At 45.8% G+C, this 24,625-nt stretch overlaps 1 protein-coding gene across 1 annotated transcript in view; it reads right to left on the bottom strand.

Moving 5' to 3' along the window:
- Nucleotides 1-24,625, bottom strand: part of Insc (INSC spindle orientation adaptor protein) — a 133,752-nt gene that overhangs the window by 67,449 nt on the left and 41,678 nt on the right. The window contains exons 3-5 of the mRNA XM_004650840.2: nt 11,917-12,262; nt 10,479-10,531; nt 9,198-9,321 (exon numbers count right to left, since the gene is read on the bottom strand). Coding sequence (XP_004650897.2) covers nt 9,198-9,321; nt 10,479-10,531; nt 11,917-12,262 — 523 coding nt within the window. The remainder of the gene's footprint in view (nt 1-9,197; nt 9,322-10,478; nt 10,532-11,916; nt 12,263-24,625) is intronic.

Below are 24,625 nucleotides of genomic sequence, written 5' to 3'. Positions count from 1 at the left end.
AAGAGAAAACAAAGAAAGCTAGATTTACAGGAAGGATGAGCCATGTTTTTTTTAAAAGACAGAACAGGCAGATTTGCAACAACCACCACTACAGTAGTATTTTTAAGATCAGCAGATAGCAGGAATGGGAAAGTTATTGTTTAAAATTAGGACTAAGAAAAGGTGGACATCTTAAAAGAGAAGATTCTCTACCCAAGGTGAGAGCAGCATTAATATAAGGGTATGAATATTAAGAGAAGTGCTGACTGGGCAGTTTGATAAGCATAGTATATACACTTATCCAGACATCAGCAGATGTTACACCCCTAGGGCTCATGACTACCCCTGTTTTAAGTTTCCAGCATCAGGGATATAATCCCTCCCATGGAGTGGGACTCCAGTCCAACTGCAGGGCAGTTGGTTTCCACCATGACAGACGTGCCACTATTGCACCCGTTGGCTCATTTGGCCTGGCTGGCCAATTATAAGGCTTGCAGTGTCCACTGTTGAGTATCTTCACTGGTGATTTCTCTTTCTCCCATTGAATTGCATGCAGAATGGCCTCTTCCAGCTTTCTGTCTGCTGGTCTACATGGAGGAGGTTATCAGCTCAGTTCCAGCAGGCTTTCTCAGTGGCCTTGCAGCCCAAGTATGTGGGGTCTTCAGCAATAGGGTCTTACCATCAATTCCTGGGATGACTCAGAAGGTATCATGGTGTTGGAAAGAAGTGACTGGAGTACTGAGTAACATCTCGATCACACCTTGCAAGGCTCAGGGTCTAATGCAGAAGAGGTGGCGGAAAGAATGTAAGAGCCAAGGGAAGGGTTGGACTCCTTACAACGTGCTCCCTCCAGACATAAAATGACCTCGATATCCATGACCTCATAGTACCTGACACTACCTACATAAGACCATCATAAGAGGAGGGAAAAATCACGACATCAAAATAAAAGAGAGACTCATGGAGATGGAGAATGGAATTTTAAGGGGAAAAGTGGGGGGAGGGAGGGTATTACCATGGGATGTTTTTTATAATCATGGAAAAGGTTTTTAAAAATTGAGATAAAATAAGATTTTTAAAAAGGTGGACACATTTTTAATAGTTTCTCAATCAGAAAGAGCTACTGAGAGCCAGTGAAGTCCATCAGAAGGGAGATAAGCTGTGACAGAGCCAGCTGGAGTGAGTTTCTCAAGAGTCAGGGAAATTCTGTGAGCCTCTGTCTAAAGTATTAGATAGAAAGTCCATAGTCAGATGCTGCGCAGCAGCACGTCTGTGCCAAGGAGTTACATCAGGTACATACCGACCTGGATTGTGTAGTGGTTTTAAGATGGACCCACATTCTTGTCTACTGTTCTCCCAAAGAAATGCTCTGTTTCCCTGATTCAACTCAGAGTCTGTCTTGATCAACTGAAACCAACAATTGGAAGAAACGACCCCCAAAGACTCCTAAGCCTGGATCATCACCGGAAGCCTTGAACCTTCCAGCTAGGATTCCTGAGACACTCTTGCGGGAGCCCTGAGCTGCCGTGGGGGATGTCTGGTGACTCTGAGACTGTCCTGCTGGAAAAGCTCCCACAGCATCGCTGTCTACTCCCAAAGCTGAGAAAAAAGCCTTCTATACAACTTCTCCAAGACACCAGACATGTGACAAGCTGCCCCAAGCTCACCACACTGTCTACTAGCTAAACACAGTCTCATAAATGCCACATGAAACAGAGAAGAAGTGCTCAGTTTTGCCCGTCATTGACTCTTTAAGTCATGAGATTTCAACATTGTCATTGGAGTTCTTAGTTCTGGATAGAATAATACCCCCCCCACACACACACACACAAGTGGCCAACATGAATTTTCCAAAGGGCTACTGAGTAAATCTCCAGGTGAAAGTTTTGGGAAGCAGGGATAGAGAGGTGCCTGCATCTGAGAGAACATGGTAGAGAAATACACAAATTAGGACTCAGAGGGACAGCGCAGGAAGGCTAGTACAATAAAGAGAAGCTTGACGAAATAACAGTTAAATCCAAGCTTGGGTGAGCTGTTGGTCACTTGGGAAAATACTTCTCAGAAGGGCATATCCCATTTAGGAAGGTACATTTGAATAAGATCTGTGAGAACTGGAGGTTTCTGGAAGTCCCAGAACTTAACTCGTTTCATTTCTTTCAAGACAAAAGAAACTCATCCAATCTAGAAGAGTTTGTTGAGGGCAAACAAGAATATGCTAGAAAGCTAAGCGTTGCTGAACTCACTCTAGGGGTTAGATAGGGAATGAGACCTACATGAGGTAGAGAGTAGGTGCCCAAAATTATATTCAAAATTTGAATATCTTTGAAAGCATTAGAGTATTAACAGGAAGAAAGAGAACGTTAGAGGCATAGTTCATTACTGAAAGAAAAAAAGAAAATGAAGATGTAGTAGAAAGAAATGCTACACAAGGCTGGGCTATTCAAAAGCATTAAAAGATGGTACCTGGTGAAGCATTTGGCTCTGAAGAGGTCCTCGCTGGCCCAAAGGGGCCAGACCTCTGGTATCTGTCTGCCAACGATATTTCTTTACATGAGCAAACACAGGAACCTGAAGGAAACTCTCTCCGGCAGATAGAAGTCACAAGGCCTAAGAAACTCCAGTAAGAAATAGGTACCACAGCCATGATGACACCAAGCTAAAAGTGCCCATGGTTTACAATTTTCATGATTCCCTGTGGGGGTTTGAGTGTGTGTCCTCCACAGACTCGGGGGTTCTATTAGGGTTGTAACTTGGGTCTCCAGCTGCCTTGCTGTGGTGGATCCTGAGGTCCAGCCCTAAGGCGTGTTTGGGGACAGAGCTCATTCCTAGCCCAAAGGGGTGCAGAGCCGTTAAACTCTGGCCAGATCCTGCTGCTGCCAGTGTGCATTTTGTTGCTTTTAGTGTTTGCTGGGTGGTGATGGTTGTCCTCTGTGCTTGGATGTGTGGAAGCCTCTTCGTCCACCACTGATGGACCTTCCTCACCCCCGGATCTGTAAGCTTGTGATAAATCCCTTCCTCCCTAAACTGTGCCTGGTTTGGATGCTCATCCCAGCAACATGAAATTGACCACAACACCCCACAACATCCCCCTTGCACAATTTTAATTTGACAGCTAAGATTTTTTAAACAATATATTTTATTTACTTAATTGTTTGAGAGAAAATGGGAGGGGAGGGAAAGAGAGAGAATGGAATTGCCAGGGCCTCCAGCCACTGCAAACTCCAGATGCATGCGCCCCCTTGTGCATCTGACTTATGTGGGTCCTGGAGAATGGAACTGGGATCCTTTGGCTTTGCAGACAAACGCCTTAATCGCTAAGCCATCTCTCCAGCCCTGACAGCTAAGATTTTTCATCACAGGTTTAAAACACAAAGTTGGAAAGGATGTAATTTCCAGCAGATTATAGATATTGACATAAAATTAAATCCTGGCATCAATCTTTCAGATGCATCCAGGGAAGCTTAAATAACGAAGCAAGTTAACATCATCATCCATTTAAAGATAGATTAAAAAAAATCTTTCTTAAATATTTCCTAAGTATTTTGCATCTCTTTCACCATTAAACTTATATTCCCAGTGCACTTTTCGCTCAGAATTTTCCCTTAACACCTCACATTGAAATTTTAAAGTGTTTTGTTGATTATCTTCAGAATTACATATTATTAAAATTTTAAATTTTATTTTGTCTCCTTTTACTGTAAGGCCCAAGTATCAACAGAAAACATTTCTGGGTTGAGTTGCCCATTATAGTTATTATTATCACAATTGGGCAAGACAAAACAAATAGCTTATAAATTTTGATCATTATAAATCATAATAACTAAGATTTTATTGAAAATGAATGGGTCTTTTAAAAATCTGTTATAGGCTTTTAAACTTTTCCTGTATCCATGACTGAATAGTAACACCATGCCACATTTTTAGATGTAAAACATTAGTCCCCATAAACCCATAGTGAAGAGGAAGAGGAGTTTGTGACCATGTTGCTCAGCACTGTGAGCGTCCTGGGTGCTATGTAAAATCACACAGTAACATGTCACCAAACACTCCTTTACAATTTTTCATTGCTCCTAAATTGGCAAAAGAATTCAAAGCCATGTGACTTGCCAGCATTTGTTACTCATTCTTCCACCAACATATCTAGAAAGAAAGAACTGGGTTAACTGAAATATTCATTCCACTCTCAATAGTATTTTGAATAAATTATTTCTGTATGTCCAATATGTTTCATCAAAATCTCAAAGTTATACCTTTCTCTTATTTGGCTAAGGAAAATACCCAACTATTAAACAAATTGGCAAAGTTCGTCTTTTTTGAGTCAAGCCAGTCAGCATTGTGAGAGTTAACTTTCTCTCAGGAAAGACCTTAATTCATTTATAATTAAAAACATTTTGATATATGTTTCAAGAAATGCTAAACACCATGATAAAAAATTATGAAGACCATTCTTCAAGGCAAAATGCTAAAAAGTGTCAATATTAAAATATTGTAGGGCTAAAATAAAGCTTGATACATTTGCATTTGTTATAAATCCAAGATAGAACAATTTATTGAATTCATAATAATGTAAAGAAGCATGTATCTAACATTCTTAATTAATTATAAATCTAAGAATATGATAAGAGGCATAGAATTTTCTCAGTAAGTGGGTTTATATATGTATTGAACTTTGGTATTCAACTTCAGGGAATAATTAAATTAGGACTGAGATTCAAAAATCAAAAATAATTCTATTAATCTTTGTAGCACTTATGATCAGACTTCCCTATGTGTTTGAAAAAAGTGCATTGCATAGATGGAATTAGGCCAGCTGCCAGAAATTTAATTTTGTCATTTTGAGAGGAAATAGAAATTAGTCTATTTCTATTACCATGGTATAAATATTTCAAAAAGTATTTTGACAAGTGATTTTAATTACTTTCTTAAATAATGCATACCAAACCTGAAGAAAAATCAGGCAGACTTCTACCCGTATTTCATCCAGCATGTATTTAAAAAAAAAATGTGCTCTTGAAAACACTCTGCTTGCATTTAGAATAATCAGCACCATTAACCTTTAGAGTCTGGCTCTTCAAAGATATGTTTCTTCCCAGCTAATGTCACAATCTAAGGATGAGTATGAAAAACAGCCGGAATTATTCTAATTTAAGTGTGTGGCTTCAAAAAGCCATTGTGAAGGGCTGATATCTCCTGGCAGCTCTGCCCATGCGTTCTCTGATCCAAGTAGCTTGCACCTTGAGCCATATAGTGTTGGAAATAAATGGCTAGAAAAGATAAAATCATTGGAAACTTTCATCTCCTCCGCTCCAACCACATACTCACATTCTGCCATCTATCTGAACCAGAAAGTTTCTACACTGGGGAAAACACACACTTTCTAATACCCCTTTCAACAGAAATATGTACAAACACAGAACTAATGCCTGGAAGCCTAAGGGTTTTGTGGCCCCTGAATGAAGGCCTTTGCTCTCTTTCTTCGTTCTCAAGTCAGTGGGATTTTATCATGCTCAGCAGTGCCCCGTATCATCTAGGGTACGTGACAAGCATCCTCTGGAAAGTGGCAGAAGTGCTACCCAAAACTTTATGCATTCCTTGGAAGATCGTTTAAAAAAAATGGAAACTGAAGATGTACAAATAAATTTATTTTAGACAATCTGTGATCTTGTGTCTCTTGGGAGTTCCCAGGAACTTGGGAGAGGGGAATACATTGGGAGTGGTTTGATGACCAGAGGCCCAGGTGGGTGGACCCCAGGGTGGTAAAAGCATCGTACTGAGAGGGAGCTAGAAATAAGGGTGGTCTCGCTACCCTGGGTAGAGGGAGTGCATACCAGGCGCATCCTTGTAAAGCACTTAGAAAATCCTGACTTTGCAGGAAGATAGGAACAGCCAACTGCTCTTCTGTGAGAATGGGAACATTTTTCTTCCATATATGGAGAACACAGAACCATAACTAATGCATGTGGCTCTTTTCCCTTAGGGAGTGCATGTTTACATCCTGTGTGCTGCAACAGATGCACTGACTGACATCTTATTCAGGTAGCACCTCAAACCATGCCCCCTTTATCTCAGTTACACATGGGCACATAAGGCCATAGGATGGAATCTAGGGAAAAATGTTGCCTGAAATTTCTGGTCTCAGAACAGAGAATTTACCTATTTGAACCTTCAGGACGGATAGGATAGTGATGATGAACCAACTCTCGGGGCACTTCAGTTAGATTTCGATGGACCAGTGCAGCCTGATAATTCCTATCAGACTCACGCTCATCATAACGGACAGCCTGAACTGCAGGATCAAGCCAGCCAGGCTGCCGCCTAAGCACACGCATACTGGTTAAGATGATTAGAGTAGACCTTTAATTCCAGCACTCGGGAGGCAGAGGTAGGAGGATCGCTGTGAGTTCGAGGCCACCCTGAGATTACATAGTGAGACCCTACCTCGAAAAACCAAAAACAAACAAAAAAAGATGAGCAGCATAAAATCAAAATCTTCTGTTTTCTATCTACTTTGTTCCCCTGAAGAGTTATAAAGTGGAATGGGATGAATTTTGGAAGCCTTTGCACTCCCCACAGGGCAAGCACACTTGGACATCTCTGCTGCCATTTAAGTTCACTGCGGCTTCAGTGTACTCAAGATAGGTGACCTAGTGGAGCAAAGTCTCAAGTGCATCAGTAGGAACGAACATTAAGCTTGAGTCACAGAGCACGCTTCATTAACAGGGTGGCCGTGATATTATGAGTTGATTTGGAGCCTCCCAGAAGCACAAAGTCTAGATTGCCCACTGAGGTTCCAGAAGGATCCACAAAGGTGTGTGGTTGTGACTGGGGATGGCTTCATGAAGGTGGGAAAGATGACCCACAGGCAACTGGCCTCTTTCCCCCAACACACACATGTTCAACACACACACGCTCAACACACACACACTCAACACACACACGCTCAACACACACACGCTCAACACACACACGCTCAACACACACACGCTCAACACACACACGCTCAACACACACACGCTCAACCACACTCCTGCCACTAGCCTAGACAATACCGCCTGTGCTGGCGTCCCACTTGGGCCCTTAGTAAAAGGAGAGGCATGAATTATTTGTTTGACCAGGTTCAATAAAGTGGCTGCCTGTGTCCATCTTGGCACAGGCCTTTCTTCCTTTAGCTTATTTTTATTTTTATTTTTGTTTATTTGAGAGTGACAGACAGACATAGAGAGAAAGAGGCAAATAGATAGAGAATGGGTGCACCAGGGCCTCCAGCCACTGCAAATGAACTCCAGACACATGCGCCCTCTTGTACATCTGGCTTATGTGGGACCTGGGGAATCGAGCCTCAAACCGTGGTCCTTTGGCTTCATAGGCAAGTGCTTAACCGCTAAGCCATCCCTCCAGCCCCTTCCTTTAGCAAGGCCCCTCGGGCTATACGAGTCTGTGCCCCAGGTGAGAGCTGTCCAGCTTAGCTGGGACAAGGAGAGGAATTTACTTTCAAGAAAAGATTTTAATGATTACATCAAGGCCAAAGCCATGTTGCCTGATTAGTTTTATTAAGGTGGAGGTGATATCTTAAGCTGAAATAAAGGTGATTGAATTAATGATTACACAGTGTTTGTTCTCACGAAGATGCTGACCTTATATGTCAATAGACAAATCTCCATCTGCTGTCTCTGTCCTTCAGGCCACAGCCTGACCCTCATGTGATTGCCCACCAGTGGCTCATCAGCTCACTGCCTGCCCCAGAACCTCATCTCCCTAGAACCCCAAAACCTCAGCCTCTTGCCCCTCCTTCCACTTATTGCCTTTGAGGACCTTTCTGTAATTGGGAGGGTGGGAAAGCCTGGAACCAGCCATGTTGGCGTGGATGGGACCAAATATTCCAGACTAAGGGAGGATCAGCAGGTGATTCGGGCCAGAAGGGTCTCCTGAAAAATGAACCACATGCAGGAAAATGAGACAGGAATTCCCGGGTTCAGCAGAGAGGCTGTGTTAGAGAAGAGTGGGCACGGAGAGGGGTCTATTATTTATGGGAGGCTTTTACTTGGTGGTGGGAAGAGAATGGCAGGAATGTGAGGCAGAACTGCTGAGCTATAAATAACATGTAAATAGCTTTCCTAATGAAAACCTTATGGACTCTGCTGTACAGCCGGGCTTTCAAAATAGTAAAGGGCAGAGAGGGGAACGACATGCGTTTAACCCACAGCCATGCGAAGCACCTTCCACATGCTTGTTTCTTCCTCTCCCTTTCCTCCTGGGGCTGGTTTCTCAATTCAGTGATGGGGAAAAGGAGACCAAGAGACATGAAGGAACTTGATGGTGAACCATGTTGGCAGCAGATCAGTCAAGCTCCCGAGCCCTTCCTCTCTATGGAATCACTCAACAGCCTGACTAGAAGCAGAGGATAGACAGCGTGGCCTTTCTAGATTCTTCTCTGTGGCCAGAACTTGTAGAATTGGCTTACACCCTGCAGGAGGCTTAAGCTTTGCAGGGCAGTGATGACCTCTTGGGAGGAATAACCCAACAGACAAGATCCAGGGTGGGAAAAGTCCCAAAGCAGCAAGTGGGAAATGCCAGGACCCGCCACCACCCTCTTGTTGTGGCCGTGGATGAGTTCTGCCCTCTGGGAACTCCAGTTCTGAAGGCCGGAAGATTCAGCATTGGGTTAGGTGTTCTGGAAACCTCAGTCAAGCTCTGACAGTCTTTACACAGATACTCAAGCGGACTTTGGTGGTCTGAGTAAGATGTTTCTCAAGACAGACCACTTTGGAGGCTAGGGAGATGGCTCAGTAGGCACAGCGCCTACCACTTAAGCATGAAGGCCTGAGTTTGGTTCTCCAGAGCCCACATGAGAATGCCAGGCATGATGGCATGATGGTGTGCACCTTTAATCCCATTCTTAGAGACAGACAGGCAGATTGCTAGGGTTTGATGACTGGCTAGGCTAGCCTAATCTGGCTTCAACAAGAAGACCTGTCTCAAAGAAAAAATAAGGTGGGCATCGACTGAAAAAGATCCCCAACATTGACTTCTGTCCTCCACACAGGTAGGCACACATGCCCACACCAAGAAATACACATGCACACACCAGAAAGGAGGAGAAGGAAGGAGACGAGGCAGAAGAGAAGGATCACTTTGTAGCGTCCTCCAGCCTGGCTTAGGCCCTCTGTCCTCCCTTCAAAGTGACCACACAGTGCCCTCTGCAGCCTGTTCACACTGACCTGCACCTCCCGGGTCAGCGCTAGCTCCAGCAGCTGGCCAAAGTGCTGGCCCAGCGTGCTCAGGGTCTCGCTCACGCAGGCCTTCATGGACTTCAGGACATGTTCGTTCTCCACCTGGAGGCACCTGAGAGAAAGAACCGTACGGTCGGATCTGGGAAGAGGCACGTGACTGGGCCAGAACCACAGCCAGGGCCACATCTGGTGCCTGATCCAAGTGAGCGGGAAGAACAGACTAGAGGGAAGACAGCCGCCCCGAGGGCTCCTCAGTGCTCGGAGAAGTGCCAGACTCATCTACGTCCCTGCCAGTGGGAAGTGCCTTCATCAGACAGTGGCAAATTCAGGTCCCCAGGAATTCCTCTGGCCGGTTTGCCATCATTGCAACCAAGGCCTCTGGCCTCAATGATGTCCAGAGAATACTGTGGGGAGGGTTTCTGGAGCATGCGGCGTCATCGTTCTCCAGGATCAAGGCCACAGTGAGGCCTGTGAGAATGTCTGCCTACCATGCAGAAAGCAATCTAGAGGATTTTCCTCCCAAGCAGGAAGAGCAGAAGGGGGTCAGGTTCAAGTACATCCCAGGGCCTGAAACTGTTTCCTCTAGAAAAGTCAAAAAGTCCCCATGGGACCTCAAGGTTTACTAAGATCCAGATTTTGGGCTGGGAAGAGTGAAGGAACATGTGAAAACACACCTGGGATTGTGACCATGTGAAGCTACATGTGTGTGTGTGTGTGTGTGTGTGTAATACAGATTTCTGTGATTGAGGGAGTGTGTGCTTATGTATCTGTATGTGAGCAAGTATGTGTTTTTGACATCTGTGTTTGTGCACGCGTGTGACAATGTAAGTGTTGGCTTTCACCTTACCTTGATTTGGGGGAACAAGGGCCTTTCCTTGTTTCCACTTGAGAAATCCTTTATGCCCGTGCACTGGCCTTTACAGAGGGTAAATAAAAACAGGGCAGGAACTATCAAGGGAATCTTAATTTTCACTGGCTGGCATTTTGGAGGCAGGTCTCACCATGTAGGTCCGGCTGTCCCGGAACTCACTACATCGACCGGGCTGGACTCGCAGCAGCTCTTCTGCTTCTTTCTCCCAAGTGCTGCGATTATAAGTACGTGCCACAAGGCCGGGCTTCGGGGGAATCTTTTAAGGTGTCCCATAAAACTCAGCATGAGGAAACTGCAGCCCACCCACCACCAGCTGCTGTGTTACTCCTCTGCCTCCAGGGAAGACCCTTCCAAGACCAGAGGTAGACTGGCTGAGCGGGACCCCATGGCACACTTACTTCTCTGTGACAGCCGAGAGCTCGGAGCACTTCTGCATGAGAAGCTTCTCAGCCTGTAGGAAAGAGACGCATGTCATTATATGCAGCAAGCATCATTGTGAGGACCAGCTGCCATTCTAGGCACTAAGGAGGAGGGAGCCAGCCTGGGGAGGAGACACATCAGCTACAACACAGTGTGCCCTGAGTGGCCAAAGAGATCAAGGTCATCAGAAGAGAAGAAAACTGTGCGATCAGTGACACCAAGGCATGCGGACTGGGCCGGGGAGGAAAGGGCTTTAAGCTAGGTTTCAAAGAGTGAGTAGAAACTTACTACCTGCAAAGTGAACAGGGGTAGGTCTAGTTTGCAAAGTGAGTAAGAGGAAAGAGAGACCATACTCATGGGTCTTCAGTGGCTCCCTCTTGGCTCTGAGGAGAGTCAGATGAGTCATGGAATCACAAGAGCTGAGGGTAAGTTGCCTATTCACCCTCCCCTGCAGAATGCTGGGTGAGTTATGCAGTCTCCAAGCTCACCTTAAGAATGAGGATGATAGGGCTGGAGAGATGACCTAGCGGTTAAGCGCTTGCCTGTAAAGCCTAAGGACCCCGGTTCGAGGCTCGGTTCCCCAGGTCCCACGTTAGCCAGATGCACAAGGGGGCGCACGCGTCTGGAGTTCGTTTGCAGAGGCTGGAAGCCCTGGCGCGCCCATTCTCTCTCTCTCCCTCTATCTGTCTTTCTCTCTGGAGAGATGGCTTAGCCATTAAGGTGCTTGCCAGCAAAGGCTAAGGACCCACGTTTGACCCAGGCTTCACGTACACCAGATGCACAAGGTGGCACAAGCTCGCAAGGTCCCACATGTGCACAGGGAGCTGCACACGTCTGGAGTTTAAGTGCAGGCTGCAGGCCCTGGTGCACCGATTCTCTCTCACACACACGCTCTTGCTCTCACTCTCTTTCATAAAAATGTCAGTCTGTTGGGCTTGTCTCAAAAAAAATTTTTTTTAAAGAATGAGGATAATATAGTATGTTTGATCAAATGCTTGGGCCGTTTTGCATTTGGTCCTCACTATAAGCCTGTGAAATCAATGTTGTTAATTTGCCCATTAGGATGAAGGCGCTGGGGCACAGAGAAGTTAAGTCCCTTTCTAATCATGCAGTGGGCTCACATTTGAACCCAAGCAATTTGGCATTTAGGCTGGCAAACTTCACCAGCACGTACCTTCTCCCGGTGGCGATAGCTACCACGACGGCTGTGCAGGTTAAATGAGATATGGGTAAAAACAAACCACAAACACCTGCCTGCCACAATGCCTATCACATCATACATACTTATTAATGGTTTTCATAGCTCTTTCCTAGTTTCTGGCCAGGAATGGTTTAGATTCCATACAACTCAGACCCACTCTTCAGAAGACACCCCCACCCCCCATCTCCACCCGGCCGCGGGTCCCCACAGCTGACCTGCCCCATTTCCTGAGAGGAGCTCCTGCTGACCGCACTGTACTCGCTGACCATGGAGCGCGCATGGCACGTCAGCCTCACGCTCATGCTGTGCACTCGCGCCCAGCGCTCCTGGGCCAGCTTCTGCCCGATCCTGCGCAGCTCCATGCTGATGACCCAGCCCCGCTTCAGCAGCAGCTGCAGGGGATCCCCAGGGCTGGGACCCCCAGCCAGGATGAGGTCACCCTGAGCATCCTCCTCCAGACTGATGGGCTTCGCCTGCAGGACGCACATGCATTCACACTCGGTCATGAGCTTCAGGTCCTCCATCCAGCGCTGGACCGAGTCCACCTGCATCAGTTGCAGCCTGAAAGCACAGAAGAGGGCCAGGTTGACGGCCAGCACGCCATCCTTTCCAGAGACTTCTTCAAGCGCCTACTATGTGCTCACAACAGCATCCCCTCCTTGGAACTGTCTATCATTAACCCCATCTAACAGAGAGTTAAGACAGAAGGGAGGCAGGTGACCAAGTGGATCAACAGGCCATGCTTCCTGACCACAGAGACGGCCCACACAACAAGCGGGGAGAGAATGAGCCTAAATGTCTAATAGTGGTGTCCCTGAGCTGTGACAAAGCCACATGGGTATATTATGTGCATTTATTTAATGCTTTCCAGAAAGTTTATGAAAACTGTATCCTAATGAAATAGAAAAGCACTTTGCAAAGCTGTAAATATAAACCCAATACCATGAGAGTCATGTTGAAGGGTCATATCTAGTACATGCATTTAAAGAAAATATATGAAGTCCTAAGGATCTTTGAGAGTGATGAGATTAATGCTTCTTTTTCTTCTTTTCTTAACTTTTTTCTAACTTCCAATTTTTCTGTAGTAAGGATGGAAACTTCTAATGCATCAAGATTGGTCATTTTTAGCGTGACAGTGGGGCAACATATATCAGATCCTAAGTCTTAATCAAACACCATGCACTCTAGAGTTTACCTAGTCAATCAGACAGGAGCAGCAGATACTGAGAGACACAATTAACCTGTGCTGAGTGTCTTACATTCAACACCAGCCCCTGCGGGGACATAGACATCAAGCGTCTACTCTCAAGAACGTCAGATCTGTCTAAAGGAGCAGGTGGAAAGACAATGAAAAGGGAACAGAAGATAGGAAGAGAAAAGGCAGAGCTCAGCATCCCCACAGCCAGATTATTCACCAGGGCTGGCTCAAGGCTTTCTGCAGCTCATCTGCCTGAGTCATTTTCAACCTGTCACCGATTCTGTGGGTCTATGTTTGGAGGAATTGGATGTCCTTAGATTTGAGTAGTTTCAGTAAACAATCTCCTCCTTTAACAGAGGTACATCCAAGTAAGAGGACAGTTGACCCTCAAATTAATACACAGGTCCAGAGAGACAACTCAGTGGATAAGGTACTTGCTGCTTAAACTAGAGTATCTGTGATTCCACACACCCCATGTTAAAAAAAAATTTTAAACAACATAAACTGTGGTGGGCTTCTGTCATCCCAGCATGGTGATGCTGATGGTGAGATGGGAGGCAGACAGGATTGGTTTCCTGGAAGCTCAAAGTAAGCTCAGCAAAAGAACACAGAATAAGAATGCAGAGCCAGAAACCGTGCCTCAAATGGGGTGGACAAGGGAGGTTCAGAACAAAAGGTGGCCTTTGATTCCCACACATGTGCCATGGTATACACATGCCTGCACTTACACATGAACACATGTGTACACGCAAAAATATGCACACACAGAAACGAGTATTTTTTTAAATTAAGAATAAGTAAGTAATGGACGGATGTACTATGTCAGAAGTAGTAAGTGCTGGGAAAGGAAGGAGGAAGGCCGAGAAAGGAAGGAGGAAGGCCGAGAGGGCCTGAGTATTGGAGCTTAAAATAACTGCGTCTGCAATGGATCATTGGAAAGCAGGGCGTTTGGGAAAGACTCGAAAGATGAGAGCAGGGACCATGTGGACCTGTGGGCAAGTGGCTCCAGGGGAGAAGCCCAGCACGGATAAAGGTGCTGGGGCACAGGCACCCTGAGTATGTGAGGAACCACAGGCCAGGCAGTGGAGGAGAGTCTGCAGGACGGAGGGCAGGCTGGAGCCAGGCGGTGCTATGGGAACAGACTGTGCAGCGCCATGCAGGACTAGTGAGGCCCTCGCTCTTATTCTGAGCTCATGCGGCAAATGAGAACCACCTGGAAGGCCGGCCTAATGCAGCAAAGGTAAGTTTGAAGTGACAAAGGCATGCGCCCATTACCAAGGTTAATGTGATCTTTCTGTTTACAGTTCATTAATGAGCTGGAGCAGGACTTCCTGAAGGATGCAGTTGTTTGGGTTTAAGCTTTTAAACGTAATTGTTGACCACAGAAATTGTACTTTGTGGTTTCTTATAGGAAATAATCGGAAGTCGTTTTCAACAAATCTCCTCAGGGACCTTGCTTCCTTCCTTCCCCTTCATGACTATTATATGTTGTACACAATGTGAATGTGGACGCACATGCATGAGTATACATGTGGGAAATCACAGGACTCAACTTCCTGTTTCATCGTTAAACTCATGCCTTACAGAAATGAGCTCACACACACAGACTCTCACTATAGACGTAGGCTCCCTGCATCCCTGTCCTAACCCCACCATCTCGAACACGGTGATTCCTGGAAGATACCGGTCTACACTTTCCTATATGCTCACACATTCCTATGCAGATTTATATCTACACAGGAGCATGCGCGCGCGTGCACGCGCGCGCACACACACACACACACACGTTTTGCTGGTCCATTTGCCTTGTTTCACAAATATGACCCTATTTATATGCAAATCTTGCTGCTTTTACTGTTTTGGCTAGTGTACAAAGTAATGGGTGTCATTATAGTATTTTTACACAACCTGGGTTTGCAACGGGTCCCTTTCTGTGGGGGTTTAGAATAGGTATTCCCCATAATCACATATGCTCTGAAGACTCAGTCCACAGTTGGTGGCAATTTGGGAACTGGGGCCTTGCTGGAGGAGGTGTGTTGTCAGGGGAGGCCTGATGGGTGTCACGGCCAGCTCCCCCTTGCCCGTGTGCAGCACACTTTCCTGTTGCTCTTTCGTACTTGATGTTGGCCAGGAGGTGACGTCCAGCCTCTGCCCATGCCATGCTTTCTCCTGCCATCATGGAGCTTCCACAGTGGAAACTTTCCTAACACAAGCTGCGGTGGATTGAGCACTCTGTGCCAGCCACAGTCGGGACCCCCACACCTGCCCAATCCCCCTGGCATACTCTCACTGGTCCTCTTCCCTTCCTCCAACAGACTCCCTTCTGTCTAATGTCACACGTATTCCACGATCCTTTTTCTTTTTCCTTTCTCCCTTCCCCTTAAGATCTCTTTTTCCTCTCTTACATTTTACTAGTTTCATGACCTACATGTGCACATGCCCACGTGCACACAAATGTATGCAGACATAGTAAAATCTAGCACCTGCATCTGAGACCTGAAAGGCCCAAGAATTCAGAAGCCCAGAAATACTATCACACTCCAAAGGGAGCTTAAGCGGGCCCCTGCATACCTCAAACTCCAGGCTTTACTCTCTGTTAGAAGCAAGTAAAGAATCCCTCTTCTCATTATATCAGAGCCCGCTCCTAATATAAAACTAGGTAAAAAGGGCATGAGATAGCCCTCAAGGATGGGAAATGAGTAATGAGGTGAACCACTTATTTGGTTTCTGTAAATAGCCTGCACCATAAGCCTTAATAGCCCACACCGTAAGCCTTAGTAGCCCGCACCATAAGCCGTAGCAGCCTGCCTCAGACCACCAAGGTCATAGGAGACTGATACCACACTCTGCTACCCCCACCCAAGGACCTGCACAAATGCTGACCACCAAGGTCATAGGGACTGATACCACACTCTGCTACTCCCACCCAAGGACCTGTGCAAATGCTGACCACCAAGGTCATAAGAGAATGATTGGTCCACGAGGGGCTTGAACAAATTAAACTAATTGGCTTAGAAACTATGGAGTGGCACAAACTGACTGGCTCGCACCCTGCAGGCTCCTGATATTAAAAAATGATTGGTCTAATGCACAGGCTTTGTTAGAAACCCTATAAAAACTGTCCCGTTCCTGCATTCGGGGCTCTGCAGTCCTCTACCCCTGTGCGGTGTACGACTGTGGGCCCCAGCGCGCTTGGAATAAAATCCTCTTGCAGTTTGCATCAAGACCGCTTCTCGTGAGTGATTTGGGGTGTCGCCATATCCGGGCAGAGCGTGGAGTCCCCATCTTGGGGTTCCTTCAGTTTCATGACCTACATGTGCACATGCCCACGTGCACACAAATGTATGCAGACATAATAAAATCTAGCAACTGCATCTGAGACCAAACATGTGGCATTTGTCTTTCTGTTCAGTTCCACAGCCCACTTTTAGCTGGGTTGTTCCAATTTTTGTTTTTTGAAGTTTAAGTTTTTGAGTTACTTGTAATTCCGGGTGTTAATCCTCTGTCACGTGTGGCTCGCAAACCTTCTCCCTTTCTGTAGACCGTGGCCCCTTCACTCGATCGATAAGTCCACTTGGCTTTTCAATTTCGCAAGGTCCTATTTGTTGATTGTTGGTCTTACTTCCCGAAGCACCAGAGTCCTATTAAGAAAGATTTACTTTTCCCTATGTCTTGTACTATGCACCCTGTTTTCACCTTCAGCAGTTTCAGAATTTTAACTCTTACATTTTGATCTTTGGTCTATTTGGAGTTGATTTTTGTGCCAAGTGTAAGGATTGAGTTGTATTTTTCTGCATGTAACCATCCAATTTTCCCAGCACCATTTGTTGAAGAGTTTGTCTTTTCTCCAAGTGTATATTTTTTTTGGATCTTTGTCAAAAATTAGGTGGCTGTAGTTGCATGGACTGATATTTGGGTTCTCTGTTCTATTCCACTGATCCACATTTCTGTTTCTTATGCCAGAATTATGCTATTTTTTATAACTACAGCTACGTCTTTATTATTTATTATTCTAGCTCTGTAGTATAACTTGAAATCAGGCATGGTGTACTGTCAGCAGTGGTTTTTTTCTCTTCTTCAGGATTGCTTTGGTTATCCAGTTCTTTATTCCTGGATCGTTGTCAGTGTCCCTACATACACTTTATTCAGTTAATGTACATGAAACATTTGCTGAGAACCACCCAGTATTGACATGCTTGTCTGCACATGCTGAGATTTTTTTAGCCTTCCCCAAGATGACAGTACCCCAAGACTACCACCGTGAGAAAAGAGAGAATAAAAGAAACTCGTTACTGCACTCTAGAAAAAACATAACCAACATAACCAAGAGACAACTTGACAGAGAAGCCTTTGGTAGGCAACAGATGAGCTGCTTAACATTTACTCCATGTCTCATCCACTCCACATTTTCCTGAGGGCATCGGTTACATTGTTTGCTAATGTCACTTCCCCTCTCTTCTTTGGGGATAGCTGCACACTTCCTGCTTCATCTTCCTCTTTGGGGAAAGGTCTCTTCTTTGATGGCAATCTTCATCGTCAACTTAACTGGGTTTAGGATCACTTAAGAGAAAAATTTAGGGGAATGTTTGGGAAGGAATTTCCACAGAGGTTTAACTGAGGAAGGAAGACCTACCCTAATGTGGGTCTAAGTGTCCCCTGAGCTGGGCTGAGAAAGAAGGGAAGAGGAGAACATCAGCTGAACGAGGGCTCTCATGGTTATGCGTCTTGATGATGGCGTAACGCAGCCATTTCTTGCTCCCCATTGCCTTTGCCATCATGATGAAGTGCACCCTTTCACACAATGAGCCAAATAAACTCTTCCTTCATTAAGTTATCTTAATAAAGTTATCTTAAGCATTGGGACAGTAACAATTACACCCCCCCCCCGAACAGAGGAATGATCCCCTAGGGGTCTATTTCACTTATTTTCATTGCTGGGACAAACACCCCACCAGAAGTAGCTTATGGGAGAAAAGGGTTTACTTTAGGCTCATGGAATCAAGAAGTTCCATCAATGGCAGAAGAAGATAGCTCATGTCAGCATCCACAGAGACAGGGTGGGGGCAATAGCAGCCAGCAAGCATGAACAGCCAGAGCTCCAACTGCTCCTTTACACGTAGTAGAGCTGGACCGCAATATCCGTCCCAGTAACATCTCCTCCCCAGCAGCGCTCTGTGCCCTCAAGAGGCAAGTGCAACCTTAATAAACAATTCCTGAATCTATGGGGTCATGCATACATTTGAACCACCATAGAGTCTTTATCCTGGCAGCAAAAAAACAACAGAGGTCAATCCAGAAGCTTGGAACCAAGCTGCACTGATTCACTTCCCTCTCCACACTGTGGAACTAAGGGTTGTGGGACTGGTGCTGTAACCCAGAAGTCACAGTAATGACTGCAACCTCAGTTATTCATCAGAAACTCCAGGATCACTGGGAGAGGTGGGAATAAGACCCAGAATTCATTTCTGTTGTGTGTGTAAGCAAAGAATCTTTTCTGAAACATAAAAACACAAATTCCTTTGAGCTAGCACCATCCTTCCGACTAAAGACCCTGGGAATTCAAAGCAGAATAAGACTATCTCTTCCCCTTCTGGGTGAGGTCAAGGGAAGGCACATAGAAGGGCTGGCTGGGGAGCAGGGTATGTTTTGAGAATTTCAGGTGATGCTTTCAAAGGTAGTGAGTCCCTTGTATGAGAGTTGTCCATTCTGTAAGAGAAAAAGCAATGAGGGGAAAGGACAGAAAAGTGGACCAGAGACCTTCTCTTGAGGCTAGGATCCAGGCATTTATTCTGAGAGCCCCAACAAACACTTAAAGGGTTACAGGGTAAGCACAAAAAGGGTGGGCAGTGCTAGGGTTAAAAGATGGCTACATTATGGCACCTGGGACTAGCCCTGACTCTAAGGAAATTCATGGGCAAGGAAAGTTCTTGGCACACCTCCTTGCAGATGAGCTATGGGTCTTCAGAATGGAGTCACACATACACACACCCCCCTGTCTGCCAACAATGTGTTGGTCAGCTTTCCATAGCTGTGACAACATGCCTGAGATAACTGATGAGGAGGAAAGATTGATGTAGCTCGTGGTTTCATCCACATTTACTTGACCCCATAGCTCTGGGGCCTGTGGTGAGGCAATTGACCATAGCAGAAGCACATAATGGAGGAAGCCTCATGCCTCCTAGTGGCCAGGACACCAAAAGAAGAAGAAAGGAAGAAACTATAGTCCAAATGACCCTTTCAAGGACATGCTCCAAACAATCTCACTTCTTTCACTAGGCCCCACCTCTTAGAAAGTCCATCTCTTCTGGACATCATCACCTGCTGGGAACAAGCTGTTCAACATGTGAGGCTCTGGAGGACATTTTATAATAAGCAGTAAGGACACCCCTCCCCGACACCCAACACCACCCATGGAAGAGCTACCAGAGGAGAAAAAGAGAGTCAGGACCATAAATACCGCAGGCCTGCCCCCATCTCAGAAGACCCATTTAGACCCAACACTCAGCTCTTCATCAAACCCGTAACTCCCAACCCACACAGGAAGTATACTCAGTTCTTCGTCTTTAAAGTCGCAAAGAATTAGCAAGTGGGATTCCAGAAGCCCGGGTGAACTAAAATCCTAACTGACTCATCACTCCCCTAGCAGAAGTGGAATAATAAACTGTTGATTCCTCCAAGATCTAAGTGGAGTTAGTGGCTGTGAATTCATCCCAATGTCTATCTGTATATCATCTGGATGCCTGAAGCCATGCCTGGGCGTCGGTTTGCCTTCCTACCTGTGCAGATAGTGGGGTGAACGCGTGCAGTCTTACAGGTCTGGCATCTTACAAACTTGATTGAAAATGGAGAGGGCCGAGCTTGTGCATGGGTGGAGCTCACAGTGACTCAGACCCAAAGAAAAGGGTAGCACAGGAAGGGGAGGGAAAGGGATGGGAGGGGGGAGGGGAGGGGAGGGAAAACAAGACGGCTGGCAGACACCATTTTTCCAAGTGAAGGAGGTCAACATCTCTCATGTCAAGCCCCGTTGACAGCCAGCAAGATAGGATAAGAAAGTGACTCTTCACCACTGTAGCATTCTTCCTTCAAAACATATAACCTCAATCTTATGACAAGGCAGCATAAGCTGAAGCTGAGGGGCACCCTGCAGAACAATCCGATCCTTGCTCCTGTTGAGGTGATCAAATTAAGAAAAGCCTGAGAAACAGTCATAGACTAGGGGAGTCTTAAGAGACATAGTGACTTAATTGAGATGTCATGGGTGAAAATCTGAAAAATCTGGAAAACATCTGGACTACAGTTAAGAAAAATAGATTCATCTGGGCATGGTGGCACATATCTATAATCCCAGCACTTGGGAGGCAGTGATCACTACGAGTTAAAGGCCAGCCTCAGACTACATTGTGAATTCCAGGTCAGTCTGGGCTAGAGTGAGACTCTACCTTTCAAAACAGAAAAAAGAGAACATGTTCGAGCTGGTTCCTTAATAGTCAGGGAAGCTGGACACGGGGGAACAGGAACACTCTCTATAGTCTCTACAACTTTCTTTACTTTAAAAAAGTTGATATTTTTCCCCTAGAAAGAATTTCACTTCCCTTGCTTCTTCTCCAACTCAGACTGAGACGGCTGCCTTCCTAGCTGTGGGTATCAAGTCCCTTAGGACCCAGTTAATGAGCCAGGAGGGATGCTGGGGTGAGAACTCAGTAGGAAGGTGCTTTCTATGAGGACCTGAGTTCAGATCCCCAGGACTAGGCAAAAGCCACGTGTTACAGTGCATGATTTTGACCCGAGCACTGGGGAGGTGGAGAAAGGAGGTCTTGCTGGATAGCTAGTACAGCCAGATCAGTGAGCTCAGGTTCTGTGCAAGGTCCTGTCTCAAAAGGTGAGGGAGACAGTCCACGGAAGACACAAAGTTGACCTCTAACCTCTACACGTGCACCCATGCACACACACAGAGAGAGAGAGAGAGAGAGAGAGAGAGAGAGAGAGAGAGAGAGAGAGAGAGAGAGCAAACGTGCATGCACACACAAACATTTACAGAGAGGGGCAGTAAGTGAGAGAAAGAAGTAGACGCTGCCTCTTCAGAGGATCTGGGAGTGTACGGAAAGAGGACCCTTCTTGGGCTCCGGGATGGAGTTGTTTGTTCAGAGCAAAGAACACAGCAAGGCCCCTGACTTTGTCATCCACTGGGGCCTTCATTATCTGCCTCAAATCCAGCCGTGGCAGAATTCCTGGTGGCCTCTTTGCCCTGAGCCTTCTGCACTGGGCTGCCCCCAGGGTCTCCTTCTATAACCCCTCTGGCTGGATCTTAAAGACTTTTCTCTCCCCTTATTCACCCAAATGATTATGTTTTTAAAAACACTATTTATTTATTTGAGAGAGAGAGGAAAAAAAAAAAAAAACAGGCGTGTCAGGGCCTCCAGCCGCTGCAAACGAACTCCAGACACATGTGCCCCCTTGTGCATCTGGCTTATGTGGGTCCTGAGGAATCAAACTGGGGTTCTTAGCCTTCACAGGCAAATGCCTTAACAACTAATCCATTTCCCCAGCTCCCCAAAATGCTATGTTTATTACAGAATTTCCTGTGATATGGACCGCGAGCATAGAAGTTGTCATCCAGACACAGGCTGAGGTGTGTACAATGGCATGTTGTGACAGAAAGAGCTGGCTGTATGACTTAGACAAGTCCCTGTTCTTCTTTCTCCAGTTTTTTTTTAAATTTTTTTTTGTTCATTCTTATTTACTTATTTGAGAGTGACAGAGAGAGAGAGAGAATGGGCGTGTCAGGGCTTCCAGCCACTGCAAATGAACTCCAGACACGTGTGCCCCCTTGTGCATCTGGCTAACGTGGGTCCTGGAGAATCAAGCCTCGAACCGGGGTCCTTAGGCTTCATAGGCAATAGCTTAACCTCTAAGCCACCTCTCCAGCCCTGTCCCCAGTTTTTGAAACTGTTAATGAAATGTAACATAGGTACATGAAAATGAATAAACTGGTAAGTTCCAGTAAGCTCAATCCACCCACACTCTCAGAGAGACAACATAATTAGCCAGGCATCATGGCACATGTCTATAATCCCAGCACTCAGGAGGCAGAGGCAGAGGCAGGAATATTTCAAGTTCAAGGCCACCTGGTCTACAAAGTGGATTTCAGGCCTTTTTTTTTTTTTTCCTGTAAAATAAAACCGTCAAAAAAAAAAAAGATAAAACAGAAATATTTCTTTTTCTCTTTCTCAGAAGTTACCTTGGCATATACTTTGGGTCATTCTCAAAGCAGGATCTTCAGAATTCTGATTTTTAACAAAGTCCCCTAATGTATTTGTGCCTTAATATCATTGTCTGCAAAATAGAACTAATAGAACCTTCTGCTTAGGATCAGTGGAAGTTGGATGGTGAATGTAGTGGGTCTAACACACTGCATGGTACAAAAAAAAGATTGTTCTTTTGGCTGCCTGCATTAGTGCCTTCCTTGTGGCAGGTATAAAATACATGGCAAAAGCAACTGAGGAAGGAAAGGGTCCATCTTACCGCTCCCATCACGGTGGGTGAGAGCATGACAGCAAAAGCAGGAGGCCACCTGGTCACATCGCATCCATCGTCAGGAAAGAGTGGCGCATGCTCATGCTGAGCTAACTTTCTCCTTCCTACACGGTCCAAGACTGCGGGACTGGCATGGTGTCCCCACAGGTAAGGTGTACCCCCCTTCTCAAGTAACCTAATCTAGAGACGCTCTATCAGATCTACCAAGAAATTCATTTCCATGGTGCTCTAAATCCTTTCAAATTGACAACCAACGTTTAACTATATCAAGTCCCTCCTTTATCAACATGATGCTCAAACATGACATTTGTAAGCAATTACCTTTCACCCTTTGTCCCCACGGCAATCTCATAATGCAGAATGTATTCAGTTCAACTTCGAGAGTTCCCATAGTCTTTAACAGTGCCGACACGATTCACAAGTGACCGAAGCGACCTCTGAACTATGAATTTCGAAGATGTCACACAACACGTTACATATTTCCAACACAGAAGGTTACAAATAAACATTCCCAATCCCCCACGGAAGAATGAGAATATAGCAAGAAATGACCAGTGCAATGCAAGACCAAAGCCCAGCATGGAAAACTCCAAATATTGAAGTTGCGTATCTGGCAGCTGGGACTTGGGATGAAATTATCTGGGATCCAAAAGACTTGAATAGCCCCATCCCCCTCCCCCATCTCTATTGCCTGTAGCAGTCCTGCTCGCTCTCTCTCTCTCTCTCTCTCTCTCTCTCTTTCTTTCTTTCTCTCTCTCCAGTTCTGCTCTAAATTTGCAGCTTTCCTCAGTCAACATCCCATGGCATCTCCAACAACTCCCCTACATAGCTTCATGCAGTAGCCTCCCAGAGCTTCCTTGTAGGAACTCTGACCCTACCACACATTGCGTAGCTTCAACGGCTCTGGGCCTTGCGGAGTAAGACCCTATGACCCCCTCAGTCATGTGTCTTTAAAAACCAGTACTGCGTGGATGCTGCTGCCAACTTTTGCCACCAGCTAGGAGTGTAGCCCGGTACCCTTGGGTCTGTTGTAGCAGCTCTGTATGCCTTAGTTAAACACTCACTTGAACAGCCATATTCCAGCAGGGATCCGCTTCAATTTAGTCTTTCTTCCTTAACATGAATTTGGATTTAGATAAGATGGGACCTCTAATGGCTGAGTTTTAATAGGCACCTTTCCTATTATCTCAATGTAATTCAAGAGGCTTCTATTCAAATGTTCTTATCTATTTAACAATTATAGCTGTTTTCTTAGCACCAGGATGAGTAGCATCTTGCCTTGAGATTTCCTCTGCCATTACATTTAAATTCATCCACATTCAAGTTCTCAGGGTAGGGGTACAATGAAGCCAGGGTCTTAGACAGCATGTGCCATGAAGTGACTCTAGCCAGGTTCCTACCAGAGAGTCCTGTTCCCTCTGAAACCTCATAAATTGTGTTTCTACTCTCAACACTTATCTCAGAATTCTTGTCTTCCAAGCACCCAGTAGAATACTCCATTAAGCTCTGCTTATAGTATTCAAGGGCTTATTCTATCCCAAAGTTCCAGACACTTCCACTTTCCTCCCATAAATGCGAATCACATGGTCAGGTTTGTCATAGCAACACCCCAGACTCCTGGTACCAGCTTATTGCATGAGTTACTTTTCCATTGCTATGACAAAATGTCTGACAAGAAGCTTGTTTCACGTTACAGACCAAGGCTCCAGGCCGTCATGGTGTGGAAGGAATGTCGCAGGGCCTGAAGCAGAGATAGTCGTGTTGTGCCCACCACCAGGAAGCCAAGAGAAACAAACATGGTTCTCAGCCAACTCTCTCCTTTCCATACCCCAGTGCACTGAATGACGCCTCTCACGCTTTCCACACCCCAGTGCACTGAATGACGCCTCTCACGCTTTCCACACCCCAGTGCACTGAATGACGCCTCTCACGCTTTCCATACCCCAGTGCACTGAATGACGCCTCTCACGCTTTCCACACCCCAGTGCACTGAATGACGCCTCTCACGCTTTCCACACCCCAGTGCACTGAATGACGCCTCTCACGCTTTCCACACCCCAGTGCACTGAATGACGCCTCTCACGCTTTCCATACCCCAGTTCATTGAATGGCGTCACTCACACTTTCCATACCTGAGTTCATTGAATGGCACCACTTACACCTAAGGTGGGTCTTACCACCTCAATAAATCT

Source organism: Jaculus jaculus, chromosome 3, assembly GCF_020740685.1.
Source record: "Jaculus jaculus isolate mJacJac1 chromosome 3, mJacJac1.mat.Y.cur, whole genome shotgun sequence".
NCBI lineage: Eukaryota > Metazoa > Chordata > Mammalia > Rodentia > Dipodidae > Jaculus > Jaculus jaculus.
This window is presented reverse-complemented; position numbering and strand designations above follow the sequence as displayed.